The following is a 16,480-nucleotide window of genomic DNA, read 5'->3' on the forward strand; positions in this document are numbered from 1 at the left end:
TGATCTGTTCCCCCACCTTAAGACTCCACCTCTGTTCCATCCTCCCTCGAGCTGTGGAAGTGACTTACCTTCATCACAGACCCGTCACATCTCCCCAAGTTCTCCACACATTGGTTGCTTCTTGACTCTTCACTCCCCTCTCTGCAGCCTTGCCCTGGGATTTGGCTCAAGCTCCAACTTGAGGAGCAGAGTCTCTGCTTGGGTCCCTCCCCACTGAGGCCACCTTGTACCCTCCTTACATAGTACTATAAACATACATATGCTCCCTGAGGATAGGACTTCTTTATACAAATACTAGAACCTAGAATTCTGGAGTGAGATGAGACCCCTCACATGAGGAGTCACAACTCTGCTGAGCCCCCAGTGTCTATGGATGCAGCCCAGTGTTCAGTCAGCCAAGTCAGCCTCTCCTTTAAGGAATTTTGCCTCCCCTAAATCAAAAGTATATAGGGGCACTGCCCGTTTACCGAGCAAAGACTTACCTGACTCAGAGAGGATGGCAGTTCCAACCCAGATTGGATTCAATCTGCAAACTGCAGAAATCTGACAGAGAACACCGTTTATGTGCCGAACACCAGGATGTTACTTTATTAATTGGATTTTTTTCCATTTCTGTCACACATCTGTGAATGTTTACACAACGAAAAAATTCAGACAGCTGGAAGCAACTGACCAGATCAGCTGGTATTCCTGCACCCTCTTAATACATTGCAACTCTCACTTGGTGGGGATATCCTGAATTCAGTCCTGCTTTGCTCAATCTGTTCATTTTCACGGCTATCCTTAAAATTCGGTGTCAAGATTGTCACATCTTTAAATACAGATAGAATCGTTAGAGGTACATAATTATATATACACACATACAGAAAAATACAAGACTAATTGTTCTCACACAATATTTAATTTATACACTACTGTAACTCTTATGCAACTTTTAAAGACGGCTTAAGGGGTACAAGAAACTGTTTAGAGCAAGTACATAGTTTGGTCCAATATTATCGTAATGTAATGGTTATTCTCTCCCTCCCTTTCATGGGACAACATACCAGGACAGACGACAGACACATGCACAGTCATTCACTTATGAACATATGGATAAAAGACGACAACACTCAGACTAACATCTGAACGCCCAGAGGTTCCACCAACCATCCACAACTAAGAAGGCTGTCACACAGCTCTGCAGCATAAATGGTCAACACTGCTGTTTCTAAAGTGAGCACCATATATATATATATATATTTATATATATATTTATATATTTTTATATACACATCTATATATATATACATCTGAATATAAAAACCGTTGGAAACCAAATACATAGGGGTTAGTTAAAAGATGCCATTCCAAGGCTGTACATAATCACAGGAAAAAAGTATTTACAATACTTGGAAAAGACAGCTGCAACAAAGAGTTTATTGCCAATGCCCTTTGAGTAAGCGTCTCTCACGCTCACGCCTTGGTGAGCCCCACAGCTTTATTTCTGGCCCTTGAGAAGATCCCTGCTCAAAAGTTTCAAACACACATGTTCTCTGGCTTCACCCACACATCTATTCTCACAGCTTTTCAATGTGGAAACATCACACTGAATTCTAAGAGCTAGTCTAGGTCTAGAAAGGAGAGGAGGTGTTTGTCTACTTGGCTAAGTAGAGAGACTGGGAGTTAACCACTAAGAGAGTCAGGGGGGCCACAGCAACCAGGACCCAAGGTCACAAGCGCTTCTGTTCTTTGGTGCTCTGCCCATCCTACCCCCGTCACAATCTCTGCTTCCAAGACCCAGCACCCAGCACGCAAAGAGAACATTTCTGCCCTTCCTCAAGAGAGGAACCTGCAACATGCCATGTCCTACAAAACAAAAACGCCACCAAAAGTGGTCTGCATGTGAGAAGAATCAAAAGCAAGAAGAACGTGACTATCATTATAGCAAGGAGATGGGACTGAAATGGGAAGGCTTCCCAGAGGAAAAATATGAAAAGGGATTTTTTCCCCTACTCTTTATCTTGGTGTGTGTCTATATCTGTGTGTATACATACGTGTCTATGCATGTACATGTGCACATACATGGGCGTGCCATGTTGGTTTCTATATTCCAACCAGCCCATTTTTGTGGTGGACTAAATTCAAGAACATGAAGGAATAGAAGAAACAGAAGAGAAGACAATACTATTTTCAAACTCCTGCAAAGAGCCAAAGAGGAATTTAAAAAAATATAATTCTGTCCTAATGTTCCAACACAAACATGTACCCCTGTTTCAACCTTTCATTTCTTGCTGAACTGGCATTCTACGGGCCTATAGACAACAAGTATCTACATCATCTTAAGGGAAACCCTGGGAGAGGTTCAAACTCACACAATTTATGGATTTCTGTTCTGCCAGGGACAAGTCTCTACCTGTAGCTAAGACTTTCATCAATTATCATCATATTAGAAAATAAGATTGTCTGCCTGTAGCAATGACACACGACTGGGGGAGGGAGCTGCCTTGCCAGTCTGGGAGCTCGGTCTCAGCTCCTAGGAAGCCGAGGTCCTCTTACGGCTTCAAAGTCCCGACCGGATGCAGGCCAGAGCTTAAGACAACAGGGGTGGGTGGGCCTCCCTCTGCCACCAGGAAGGCCTGCACCAGGCCCCTGGAGCTCGTGTCCCTCTGAGTTCTGGGCATCCCATCATTATTGCTTTGGTTCTAGTTCAGACACAAAAGAGCGTAGGCCACGTAGCCCATAGTTCTGATATCACAGAAGGTCGGAACAGGAAGGAACATTTTCACGAAGAAACAAAAGCTTTTTTCTCTCTAGATTATAAGTGCAGAACAGGAAATTTCTAAGTGCTCCATTTACAGGTAGGCTCCAGACACACATTTTAATTTAATCTGGACCTTCCATATTAAAATTATAAATGTAGAAATTACACCATGAAATAAGACTATTCAGCGGGGAAAAAAAAGTGTCGCGTCTAGCAGCATGCACAAAGACCATGCATTGTCATCTCACTGAGCACACAAATGGAAATGGGATAGATAACTGCTCAAAAGCCCATGGCAAAGGACTGAGACAACCACAGGGGTACAGTGAGAGAAGAGGGGGTCGTTCACAGCTCTGAACAGTAAGGAGGGAAGGAAGGAAAGAAGAAGAGGGGGAAGGAGAGGAGAGAAAGAGGGAGGGAAAGAGAAAGGAAGGAAGGAAGGAGAGAGGGAATGGTGGCAGAGCCAGCGCATAGCGGAAGGAGCCCCCTTCAGATGACATGGCAGCAGCTGGCGGGGCTGGAAGCGCAGAGCAGGCCCTCCTTGGGGCCGCGCTGGATGTTCACTGAGATGGTTTTTTCACACAGAGGTAGTTGTAAGACGCTGTTTTTCAAGTTCTTGCTCTTCACCGGGTCGAGCCCTTCAGCTGGGCCCGCCATGCGGTCAGAGAACAATTTGACGCGCGGTCCGGCTGGGGCTGGGCCGGCTGAGCCCACGCACATTCTCCAGGCAGATTTCTCCTGGACTCTCACGCTGGAAAAGGCCCACGCGCTCTGGGGGTCGAGGATGCAGCCGGCGCTGCCACGGATCTGCGCTCCCAGGCACAGGCTCATGAGCTTCAGGCTCTCCACCAGCTCGCCGGGGCCTGCGCACCGGCGCGTGGTACCCGAGGGGCTGGTGCCACCACCCCCGGTGCTGCCCGAGGGGCTGCCCCCGCCCTGGCCGCCGCCTTCGGGGCTGGCCTCGTCCGGGCCGCGGCTGCCGTTGGCCGGCCTGCTCTGGCCGCCGCCGTCGCCCTGGCTGCCCGGCGGCCCTTCGCTGCTGTCGCGGCGGTGCCAGGAGTAGGTGAAGCCGCTGTCCTTGTCCAGCCGCCGGCGGCTCTCGGAATCGTCGTCGCTCGTCTCTGAGCTGCTGCAGCTCGAGCCGCGGCCCTGGCTCTTCCGCCGGTGGTAGCGCTTGTGCACGGTGCCCGGGGACGCGATGTTCATCTTGAGCCTGCTCAGTTTGGGCGGCAGGTTCTCGTCCATGTCGAACTCGTCCTCTGACTCGCCCTCCTCGAAGATCTGGTTCAGCACTGGCGCGCTCTTGCGAGAAGTCAGGCGGTTGGTGACTGACGGCTTCCGACGCAGGACCACCTGGGTGGAGAGGTTCGTGGGCTTCTTGTCCTCTTCATCCTCTTCCTCGTCTTCCTCCACGCGGAACAGACATTTGCGGCCACTTGTGGTGGGCTTGAGGCTCACAGACGGAACGACGGACAGCGTGGGCCCTGCCAGCTCTGGGAGGTCATCCTTCTTTGCCACTGCGTCCCCGACGGCTTTGTTCCTGTGGCCATTGAGGACGTTCTCGGCCGTGCGCGCAGGGGACTGAGGGACGGGGGCGTGGGACAGCGGAGATGCTGTGAGGTCGTCTTCGAGGTCCTGGGGGACGTCGATTTTTGTGGGCCACGACTGCCTATATTAGAAATGAGACAGAGAGGAAATGATTTAGTTAAGTGAAGACATCCAGAAAGCACCAGAGATCACTGAGAGCAGGTGACATGGCCACGGCCCTGGGATCCTTCAGCGGCCTGGGGAGGGCAGGCTGTGGGCAGGACACAAAGACCTTGTCAGGCTGCAGGCTGGCTCAGATGGACCCTTTTTCCACACTGCCTTTGGAGCCATGAGGAAAAGACAAAGATTCCACCCTGACTCAGAATGCCCCGGGGAACTGAGCTCCTCCACAGAAATGTCCCACACATGTGGCCCTCAAACACAGCCCACACAACTGGCTGCACATTCACTGGCTTAGTGCAGCTAATCAATCCATCAGCTCTGCCTGAGAAGGGCCAGGAGACCCTTTTACATGTGAGCCGGGCCCTGCAAGGCAAGGGGCCTGGAGGGTGGGCATGACACACAGACGCCAAGGCCAGAGGAGGGTGGTAGAAAAGCATTAGATTTCAGAGTAAGAAAGATCTGAGTTCAAATCCTGCCTCAGATGCTGCCATCCACGTCGCCCTGGGTAAGCTGCTTAACCTTTCTCGGCCTCCTTTTCCTCACCTGTAAAATGGGAATGATGGGCATTGAGCCTGAGGGAAGAAATCATCCAAGACAGCGAAGGCAGAGAAGAAGCCCCTGGGTTTGCGGAGTCCAGCAGGGACCAGCGCCACGCGCAGAGCTGGACTTGCCCCTCCCCTGCTCCACTTGTGGGCAGCAGCCTCACCAAGAGTCCCACCCGACGTCAGCAGCCTGGGCTCTCCAGCACTCAAGGATTAAGTCTCTTTTATGGCACTGTTAACCTCACGTTTAAAGCTTCTAAGCCAGAGAAAGAAATGCATTTCTATTTGCATGCGGAAAAGCCTGTTTCCCTAATAATTAAAAACATAGCAATCTATGGTGGCTCAGTGTTAAAAATGGGTTTTAGAGTTCCCAGTGAACATGGAAGGCATCCTCCCCCTTCTGGAGCCCAGGCTCTGCTGGTCCTTCCCTTCTGGGCAGATGCCAGACCCTGCCTGACTTGGGCATGTCAAAACCATGGCCACTTGTAACAGGAGAATAAGTGAATCTTTGCAAAAATAGGCACTGAAAGTGGTGGAGAGCTCCCCGCTGGGGAACTGCCCACACCACTCCCCTGGCTGGCCTCAGAACCTCAGCAGCTACTTCCTCCAGATAGGCCTCCAACATCCTCCTCTGGAAGGGCCAATAATGACTCATCCCACTTTCAGACCATAGAATGGGGGCGGGGAGGGGGCTGTAATCAGAGAGAGGGCCTCCCCTCCCTGGGCCCTGCAGTCACTGCTATCAATGTCTGTTCAATCTAATTCTCCATCAATTAGGAAATCTAACGCAAAGACCTCATTAGACATGTATGTGTGTACACATACACACACATACATGTGCACTCATACAATGCATACACACAGTACACAATACACTCAGACACACTTACACATATACACACATTCCAAAACGGTGTTTGAAGCACTAAATTCTGGTGTTACATGAAAGGTAACTTTTTAATAATTATGAGGACATCTTATTTTCAAATATCTTTCTTGCTCCTCTACTAAGGTCCTTCTGATGCCCCTCAAGATGGTGCCAGCCCAGCTAAAACAAGGTCCAGTGGCTGTGGGATGACCCTCACAGGTCCCTGCCTACTTCCTCGTCTATAAAATGGGGAGAATAACTGCAGCTGCCTGAAGGACTCAACCACTTCTGGCTCTGGCCTGAAATGAGAAGAACCTCACTATGGCCCCTGGCCCCTGGTAATGGAAGGATGTGGGCACAGCCACAGACAAGCAACATCTTATGCCTTTGGGGTCTGCAATGATGGAGAAAGCACCTACTCCAATGAAATTATGGACTTTGTGACAGAAATGACTTTATACCATTGTAATACGGGTAATTCCAAACCGCAAATATGGACCCTGACAAAGTGAAAGGAAAGATGTGCAGGTGGGTATGAGCAGAGCAGCCTTGGGCCCCTGCTTGGGCTCCGACGCGCCCCTCTCCAGCGGCCCCTTCCCTAACAGGATCATTAGTCCAGGGACAGGAATCAATCTGACCCCAAAAGAGAGAATAGCAGTGACTGTATTAGGAATCTGTGTTCTCACACCTAAGCCAAAGAACAAAGCCTACTACTGCAGGGTCCTGATCTCCAGAAGAGAAAGACACCTCCCAGGACCTTTTCTAGAACATTTAAACACATACATGCTGCCGTGAACTGTGTGTAGCTACTGTGGGCTCCTGAGTCAGACACAAAAGTCACTGCTATGACTGACTGGATAAAAACACTGTGATTCACTTACCTCTCTGGTCAGTGGGAAGAACTTCCAAAGAAAGTATATTTAAATTGTTTTGCTAAAGAAGTCTCTGGTATATCTAAATTCCACTCAAGCACCTTCACCATATGAATTGACTCAAATGTTCTTTTTTTACCAGTGAAATGTTGAGGCTCTGACTCAGACAAGTTTCACCCTGACCTCTCCAAAAGATCCTCACAATGGACGAAAGAATGCCAAGTATTCTGAACAGAGAAGAGAAACGGGCTTTAGTTTTTCATTCCACAAAATCTCTCTAATATATGAGTAAGACTAACTGAAATCACCTCTCCACTCGACCTAAGAACTTCGGACCTCAAGAGGGAGCAGAAGCTGCTTCAAACCCTCCTCAATGCTTGCCCAAGAAATAAGCTACCAAGGCTTAAGGTTCTGTAATATTAATTTGCTCTTGTCCAACACAGACCTCTTTATCACAGACCTCTAAACCCTCCAGGCTCCTACCTCCCCTATTACTGTAGAGTGCACCACCATCTTCCCAGTCCCCCAGGTTTACAACCTAGGGGTCATTCTGGATTCCTCCCTCTCTCTCACACCCCCACCGCCACCCCATACATCCAGACTGTGGCCAAGGTCTGTCAATTTCACCTCTGCAGCATCTCTCATCAATTTCACCTCTGCAACATCTCTCTTCAATTTCACCTCTGCAACATCTCTCTTCAATTTCACCTCTGCAGCATCTCTCTTCAACTTCACCTCTGCAACATCTCTCTTCAACTTCACCTCGGCAGCATCTCTCTTCAACTTCACCTCTGCAACATCTCTCTTCAACTTCACCTCTGCAACATCTCTCTTCAATTTCACCTCTGCAGCATCTCTCTTCAACTTCACCTCTGCAACATCTCTCTTCAATTTCACCTCTGCAACATCTCTCTTCAATTTTACCTCTGCAGCACCTCTTAAAGGTGCCCCATTCTCTCCTCTGACAAGTCCCCCCTCTGGGGCAGGCCCTCATCACCTCACACCTGGACTACTGCAACAGTCTGCAGGTGGGGTCTACTGACCTAAAGTCTCTCCCCACTCCAGTCCATACTCCATTCAACCACTAAAGTGAATTCTTTCCCTGTCTTTAAGTCACAACTAAAATTCCACTTTCTATAGGAAACCTTCCCCAACCCCTCTTAATTCTAGTACCTTCCCTCTTTTAATTATTTCCAATTTATCCTGTATATAGCTTGCTTTGTATATATTTGCTTGAATGTTGTTTCCCCCATTAGACTGTGAGCTCTTCAGCACCTGGCACATAGTAGGTGCTTAACAAATGTTGACAGATTAGATTGATTTCAATAGCAACCCCTAAGATAATGTTGTTTCTTCCTCACTTTAGTATCTGGATCACAATCTAGCAGAGGATGTTCTTAATATATTGCTTTTCATTCATTTAGTACCATGCTCTATAGTTATTATCTAAAAAACTACACACCTCCACAGACCATAGAGTTTTAATGATTTTTTTCCATTTAAAAAAAACATTCTGAAGTAAACATACCAAATGAAGTAAGTATTTAATTTACATTGTGGAATATAAGAAATGAAAAAGTGGAAATGCATGAAACTGGAAATCTATATTATTTAAAGCTTACTTTTCTTTTAAAGTATATGTGTGTGTGTGTGTATTACATCCAACATCTAATTTTCAAAACTGTTTTGTTTGTGTGGCCTTCTGACTGAGGGAGAAAGGGAACTATCCCAACTTCCTCCTCCTCACCCTGCTCCCCTATCCCCAAAGCCTTGATAAAATATGAAGGCAGAAAGTGAGCCTCTTTAACTAATGAATCTCATTGAGGAGAAATGGAAATAAGGCCTGCGTGTACTCAAGGCAAAGTCTGGAAAATGCTCCCCTTGGGATCTTGAAGCTTCCACAGTACTGCATATAACTTGACTAATCACAAAATAAATACCTATGTGCCATAGAAAGCATGATTTGGGGGCATTAAAAGTGTGTACATGTGTAAAAAGTAATGCCTGAAATGGGCCCCCTGCTTGGAGGAGTCCCTCAGTCCCTCTTCTATTGGCCTTCCCACTGTCCTGGCCACGTCCTCAGGGTCTCTGCCACTGAGCCCCTGGAATTACAAAGTATGTGGAAAATGTAGCCAGTGCTCAGAGCCTCCCAGAAACTATGCTCCCCATGTTCCCTGACTGGTGGAGGAAACCATGATGGAGTCACTTTCCTGGGTCACAGGGCTGGACAGAAGAAAAAAGTGGGAGTAGTTAGAGAAAACAGGGACGCCTCCCCCCCCCCCCAGGGAGGGGCTACTTCCCACATGGGAGGGGCCTTTGCCCACAGGCTGTGATGACCAAGAAACTGCAGCAAAATGAAGGTGAATGCAAACTGCCTCCTGAATTACAAATCTAGAATTTCTAAGTTAAGAGTCTTTCACAACTGAGACAACTGAGGGTCTGGGGTCAGGAAAACCAGATTCAGACCTTTCCTGAACACTTGAATAATTGTGACCTCAGGCAATCCACTTCATATCGGTCGGCCTCAGTTTCCACATCTATCAAATGGGGAGGATCACGTAAGTAAAGTGCTTGGCTCAGCTTAGCCTGGCACTTAGAAGTGCTTTGTCAACGCTCTAAGCATTGCTAGGCCTAGGATCACTACCAAGTTCCTCACAGGCTGCTAGGCCACTCTAGAAGCTGGGGTAGGGGTGCCTTGGCGGGCTTGCCCAACCCCTGCCCAGCAGTGCCAAAGGGGCCGGGACGGTGGGGGCCAGGCCACAGTGGTCTCGCTTGGTCCTGCCCGGCTGGTGGGCAGCAGGAACGGGCCCTTCCCTCCCCACCTCATTACCTGAACTGTGCTTTGATGTTACTGGGGCTCGCCGACCTCGTCTGTATCTCCTTCTCTTGCTTTTCTCTCAGGATCCTCTCGGCCAGGAGGAAGTAGGTGGCCGTGATGTGATTGTACTTGTTGGTCTCCAGAGCTCTACAAGTGGGTGGATCAAAGGGAAGGCACAGGGGTCAGGCTGGGCCCTTTTGAAGGGGAGGCCGAAAGGCCAGAGGTCACTGGGGAGGGGAAGCTGCTGCCCAGGAAGATGACCTCCCAAAGAGGGAAGGCCAGATACGTGAGGGGCCGCCCAGCGCCGGGGGCAGATGTGAGGGGCTGCCAAGCGCCGGGGGCAGATGTGAGGGGCCGCCCAGCGCCAGGGGCAGATGTGAGGGGCCGCCCAGCACTGGGGGCAGATGTGAGGGGCTGCCCAGTGCTGGGGGCAGATGTGTGACCTGCTTCCTCTGGAAGGGTCAGCACAAGGGGCTTGATCAAAGCTGTCCCAGAGTTTTCCTGCCCCAGGCCCACCAACACCGTCATTACCCCGCCTCTCTGGAGACCTTTCTTCCTGCACCCGACTCACAAAAGGAATCAGAAATTCTCAGCCAGGGGCAGCCAGGTGGCTCAGCGAGTAAGAACACCGGCCCCAGTGTCAGGATGACCTGGGGATTGAATCCTGGCCTCAGATACTTAGCACCACACCCAGAAATAACTGGCCGTGTAACCTTGAGCAAGTTACTTAACCCCAACTGCTTTAAAAAAAAAAAAAAGAAATTCTCAGCCAAATTTCTACCTGTATTCAACAGGAATCAGCAGACTTAAATTGTCTGAAACACGATGATTGGTGAATAGGGCTATACTGGGAATGTGTACAGTGAAGTAAGAAAGAGAATTATCTTGTACTGTTTTCTATGAAGGAAAACTACTGTATCATCTAAAAATATGAGGCAGATTCGGGCGGACAAGAATAGCCTAGAACCGTGACCCACCCAGACCAATGCAAAGGCCACCATTTTCTCAGTGTCACTAACAGGCTCACAGACTGGCCGGGGCCTGCGGGGACCGCTGCTCCCCACAGCCTCCCATCGTACTTACTCGACGATGCTCTCTCGGTCGGCTATGTCACCAAGAACCATGCGCTGGATGATGCTGTTGTGCTCTTCCTCGGACAGGTTCTTATACGAGACCAGAGGGATGTTGTACTTGGTGGCTGGAGACGGGTCTACGCCTTGGAGCCAGGGGTGTGTCTCGATCTCCTCCAGGGAGGCTCTCCGCTTTGGGTCCCTCTGCAGCATCCGAGTAATCAGGCTGGAAAAGGACGGGATCGCTTAGACCAGATGCCAGCGGGGGGGATGGAGGGGGGTTTGTCTATCAATTCTACCTCGTCCCCAACACTGAGCAAGGGGGGAGTGAGTGGAAGCAGAAATGGAAAGCCAGAACTTATCTGGCACACCCAAACACACCCACACAACAGTCTCTGAAAACCAGCAATTAACTCAACGTATCAAAATAATACTAGACTGTTTTTTAAAAAAATGCTTTCTGGCCACATTTCTACTGTGGCTCATTAAACCCAGTTGGGGCCATCAGCTGAGGAGGAAGGACGCATGTGGTACTTGGGCAACTCCCATTTTAATTTTTGGTTTTGCTTCAGAATCAAATACAAAGCTAAATCCATGCATTGCACCAAAGATCGGAGATTTCATAAGCCCCCTCTGCCAGAGCAGACAGCCACACCTCCACACGAATTCCTGTGGTGGCCTTCTAGGCCAGGTTGGCCCTTGGATAAGGTGCACAGAGTCCCTCCCTGCATCTGTGGTCCAAGCCTCATGATGGTCCAAACCTGACTGAGCCAAGAGGAGGGCCACAATAAAGCTTTCTAGAGCATGACACATTCACGGAAGAATGACCCAAAAAGCAGCACTGTAAACTTCCCGTGATTTCATCCCAAGAGGAGCCTGTGATGAGACACTCACAGGTGTGGTAAACATCCAGCCTGTGATGGGTGATCACAGTACTGTGATGGGTGACACAGGCAGGCTGTGCTACTCCCCAGCCCCGCCTTGCCACAGTCTCTGGACAGACAGTGGGGTGAAAGCAGAGATGTAGGAGAGGCTTCTCCACACTGGCTCAGTCCGGAAGCAATGCTCTCAATGGCAGACAGGCCCCAGGTCAGCCCACAATGGCCACACTAGAATACTTAGTCATAGGTGCCCAAAGTGGGAGATACCGCCCCCTGGGGGGGACACTGGAATGATGGTGGGGTGTGTGTGTGATAGTAGCCTCAGGTGCAATTGGGGGGCATTGAATAAAAATAAAGGGGTGGTGGAAGCATAAGAAAAGAGAAGATAAGAACATTTTGAAAAACCATTTATACATGTTTCATCTGTTGGGTAACAGTTAAAGTTGTAATGATCACATTATTTTCCAAATAAACACACAGAATGCAGGTTACAACCCATCAGTGGCCAAGTTTGCCAAAAGGTCTTAAAAGCAAGTGTTGGCAGGTGAGGATGTCAGGCAAGTCCAGCTTGCATCGCATGGGCAGGAATATGTGAGTGTAACGACTTCTTTACCATACAATACTATATGGTTACATAATGCAAAATTGCATTATCAAAATTTCAATGCAGGAAATAACCCACAAATTTACAATTAATTATTAAAGTTAAAATGAATCATTTTAAAAAAATCATATATTTTTTTAAATGACAAATTTTTAAAACCATTAAAGGGTTAAAGAAAGTAGATTTCCAGGGGAGGGCTGAGTAACTTTTTTTTTAAAGGGGGCAGAAGGCCAAATAAGTTTGAACACCTCTGAGCTAGAGCTTGCAGGCATGGCCAGTCCAGGTGGAGGGAAGAAAGCAGGACCTAAAGCACTAGACAGAGCAGAGCAACTAGTGAAGTGAAGGCAGCTCTGAATGGCCAGAAAATGCCTTAAACTGGGGCTGACATGGTGGAGTGGGCCCCCCCTGGCCCCCGCTTCCCTCTCCAGGAGTGGCAGGCTGCACGCTCTGAGGCCTGGCACCGCCTTCTCCCTCCTTTTGTATCCCCCATGTTTAGTGCAGTGCAGCTAACTAGGTGTAGGGAGTTAACCAGCAGCTTGTTGGGGATGTGTAGGACATATCAAAATGTATCAGTTTAAAAAATCTGATTGTTCAACCCCCCTGGTTTTACAGATGAGGAAGTTGAGGCTTGCGAGGTGCAGTGGTGTGTCTTTGGCCACATGGGCAGGAAGAAGCAGAGTTAGGATTAAAACCACAATGGTGCATCTGTTGCTAACTGAGACACAGCTTTACATGACTCTGTTTCCCCTGATGCACAAGATGTTCAGTTCCCAAATGCCCAATGAAATGAACTTTTAGAACACAGCCCATGTTTACACTGGGCGGGGGGGGAGGGGGGGGATCCTGTCAATCCCAATAGGAATGAATGATTCCTCAAGCAAGAGAATAAAGTGATTACAAAAATAATCATGCCCTCGGACCTATAAATTCTTCTGTTGGGAATAAACACAGAAAATGCACCAAAACCACACAAAAGGCTCTTTGGCCCCTGCCCATCAGACAGCCTTCCTTTAAATGCCCAAAACGGAAGCAGTCAAACATGTGTGACAGCAGGGGAAGATCTAACGACCCACGTGGGGCATGACTGTCCTCGAGTGCTACAATGCAAGGAAGAGGGATGGGCAAGAGCAAAGACCCTGAGGACGCGATGTGGGAGTGATGACGGCACATGCCAGCTACAATCTGGAGAAGGGACCCAGGATCCTGGCAGAGTGAGGACCTTTCCTGCACTGGAATTCAGGCCGTTAGCTATAGAGAGTGAAAAGGCAAGGCTGTTAGCTGTAATCATGGTGACTAGTCTGCAATAACCCATTTACATCTTTAAATGAGGCACTAGGTTCTGCAAGTCCCAAAATTAAGGCTTCGATGAGGCGTCTAAGAAAAGAAAACTGCCCCATGGTTTCCCCAGAAGGTGCCCTGGTCACTCAGGGGCCAGCTAGGTCTGCTGAATGCCAAGGGCTTAAAGGCCACGCCAAGGCTCATCTGCAGAATGGCTGCGCTCTCACCCCTGGGGCGGACCTGACACGGCTCTGACGACCAGCGGCCCTGTCTGGTACTTACTCCTTGCACTCTCTGGATACATGGGAAGGTACTGTATACTTGCAGTCCATGATCATGGTCAGGGTTTCGCTGTCATTGGCCTCCTGAAAGGGTGGCTGCCCACACACCAGCATGAAGAGAATGACCCCCAGGCTCCATATATCTGGAAATGACAGATGTCACATGGTGTGAGCAGGAGAAAGCTATTCATTTTGGGAACTTTTTAAAGAAACAGAAAACATTTAACATTACTTTCCAAATACATTAATCAACTTTAAAAATTAGGAGAGAACATAAAACTTAATAACAAATGCTAAAGGCACATTATGATCCAGTCAGGTCTGAAGCAGTGAGAATAAAGGATCCCCAGAAGCAGTCGGATTACTTACACTCACATGGCTGATTTCCATGGGGATGGAACTAATCACTGTATTTTACATAATTCTAACCTGAATAGTGTCCATTTGAACACAGGTGACCCCCTGGGGACTAGTCAGCAGGTGGGCCCTGCTGACCCTCCCCTCTGTCAGCGTGGCCCTTGGTATCCAGGGTCTTCCACGCCCACCCCCAAGGCCACTTGGTACCTTTTCTCCCTCAATTAATCAATTGTTTACTAAGTACTAAGCACTATGCAAGGCCCCAGGAAGGCAGTGACAAAAACCAAACACTGTCTTCTCAAAAGGCTTGTTCCATCCCCCAGGAATAAGTAACAGGGGCACATGAAGGGTGGCAGTGGGGGAGGGGATGCCCTTCAGGACCTCACTAAAGGGATTTTCAAAGGCAAAGGTGAAAAGGGAGGGCATCACAGGCACGAGGGCTGGACTATGCAAGAGCATGGAGATGGGAGATGGCTAGAAAGGGCAAGAAAGATGGCAAGAAAGTTCAGCTGGATCTGTACCACCAAGGATGTCAGGGGCCAAGCAGAGGGATTTGTATTTGACACCACAAATAACTGAAAGCTACAGAATGTCTCAAGTTGGGGAGTGGTCAGTCTTGTCCTTTCTGGCCTCTGGCAGCTGCGTGTGTCACCAGAACCAGAGCTGAGACTAGACATAATGATGGGGATGGGCATGAGAGAATCACCTCAGGCTTTGGGAATGGAGGTGAGGTGGGGCCTCAAGGAGGGGCGTCCCAATGGAGGTGGCCAAGCTCAGAGCCATGTCATCAGTGTGGGGAGCTCCCAGTGTAGAGTCCCCCTTCGTGGTGGCAGAGCCCAGGGCCAAGCCCCGCCATCCTCCCACCAAGGCCACCCTCCACAGCAGCTTTCACACTAAGCCCTCAGGAGGAGCCTATGTAATGAGCACGCCAAGGCTGCTCAGGCTTGCAGCCATCCCAATGACAGCTCTCACTGTCCGTCTTCTACAACCTAGGACTTTACTGCATCAGCCCAGGATCATCCTCAGCTAGATCGGCTTTCAGAAGGGCATCTAGTTTGGTGCTCGCATTTTTCCAAGGCCACACAAGGAAGGAAGCGGCAAAGCCAGGACTTGATCTCGGGTCCTTGGACTCCAAATCTAGTGCACGTCACCCCAGACCAGTGATGCCACTATGAGCTCCCCCAGCACAGGGGCCTCGGCTCATTTCTCCTTCGGTGACCCACAGTTCTTAGCAAAGTGCCAAGCACACAGGCATTCGTCACAAAGAGGGAGACCCTACTGGAGGTAAGCCCTCCTCCTGAGGGAGGCTGAGGACTGTGGTCACAGGTAAGGCTGGTGGCAATCGGGTGTCTGGTGTCCATATGGCGAACCCCTGAGTGTAGGGGGCCACCAGGCTGCCTAAGGAGGGGCCAACCAAGCCAGGTGAAAAACAGAGCACATCAAAGCTTCCATGACAGCAGGCCTAGGAGTGACCGCAACAACTAGGACCCCCCATAGGGAGGGGATAGACACAGACAAGAAAGAAGAAAGAAAAAAAGGCAAAAAAAAGTTATAGAAGGAAGGAGAGTGAACATTTGCTCCAGAGAATAAGGAACTTAATAGCATTTGGGACAAAACTTCCACAGGGTGTTACCTCCTGCCCTTTAAAATTCCATGTAAGGGACACATATCCCCAACTAGGTTTTAAGGTGACCTGGGGCTGGGCAACCAAGGAGCTCCTGGAGCAAAGAAGGCATGACCTCCAAGGGGGAGCCTGTATGGGACAGCAGCCTCAGGAAGGCAAGTTCAAAAACAAAACCCAGGATGGCCAAAGAGAAGTGATCCTACTGAGAGCTGGGAGACCAAGGGGACGGCCATCCGGACAGGACACTAGCCTTTTTGGTCTTGCCAAATACAGACCCGCTGGCTCCTGCCTGAAGCAGAGAATTTTGGCAGATGATCTCAGAGTGAGGACAGAAGCCCAGCATGCCAGCAGAACAGGCAAGAAAGGCTTCTTCATCCAACCAGGGAACCGAGGGTCTTGACTAGACTGCTCCTCTGGCCGTCTTGTGGCCAGAAGGCTCACGGAGCTGCGGCGATCCCTCTGTGGATGAGGAGAGGCAGGGGAGGCACCTGGGCTTGTGGTTGTGGAGGGGGGCCATTTTATGGCATCAACTATTTTCCAGAAGTATCACACAAGCTGTTCTGATGACAGCTTGTTCACGGGCTTTGACCTCAGGGCTAGGGTTGGATCCTCTGGTAGCACCTGGGGCACCATGAGTTGTGATCAGTCAACACACCAAGAGGAGGGGCTGCTCTCTCAGCTGCAGGTCTACAGCGCAGCCCCTGTTCTCCCCTCTGGGGGCCAGGCCTCTCCTGGGCCCAATTCTATCCTTTCTGATGCTAGTCCTAGCTGGCCTTCCAGGATCCTTTCCTGCTCCGACTTCTTCCCTCCTTCCTTTTCTCTCTCTCTCTCT

At 49.5% G+C, this 16,480-nt stretch overlaps 1 protein-coding gene across 1 annotated transcript in view; it reads right to left on the bottom strand.

Moving 5' to 3' along the window:
* Positions 1 to 559: 559 nt before the first annotated feature.
* Positions 560 to 16,480, bottom strand: part of SNRK (SNF related kinase) — a 54,861-nt gene continuing 38,940 nt past the window's right edge. Inside the window, exons 3-6 of the mRNA XM_069088606.1 lie at positions 13,669 to 13,810; positions 10,637 to 10,849; positions 9,566 to 9,700; positions 560 to 4,412 (exon numbers count right to left, since the gene is read on the bottom strand). Of these exons, the coding sequence (XP_068944707.1) occupies positions 3,233 to 4,412; positions 9,566 to 9,700; positions 10,637 to 10,849; positions 13,669 to 13,810 (1,670 nt within the window). The 3' untranslated portion in view covers positions 560 to 3,232. The remainder of the gene's footprint in view (positions 4,413 to 9,565; positions 9,701 to 10,636; positions 10,850 to 13,668; positions 13,811 to 16,480) is intronic.

The sequence above is a fragment of the Petaurus breviceps genome, unplaced genomic scaffold, assembly GCF_028583685.1.
Source record: "Petaurus breviceps papuanus isolate PSGF00001 unplaced genomic scaffold, PetGlider_PUasm1.0 185, whole genome shotgun sequence".
Taxonomy (NCBI): Eukaryota; Metazoa; Chordata; class Mammalia; order Diprotodontia; family Petauridae; genus Petaurus; species Petaurus breviceps.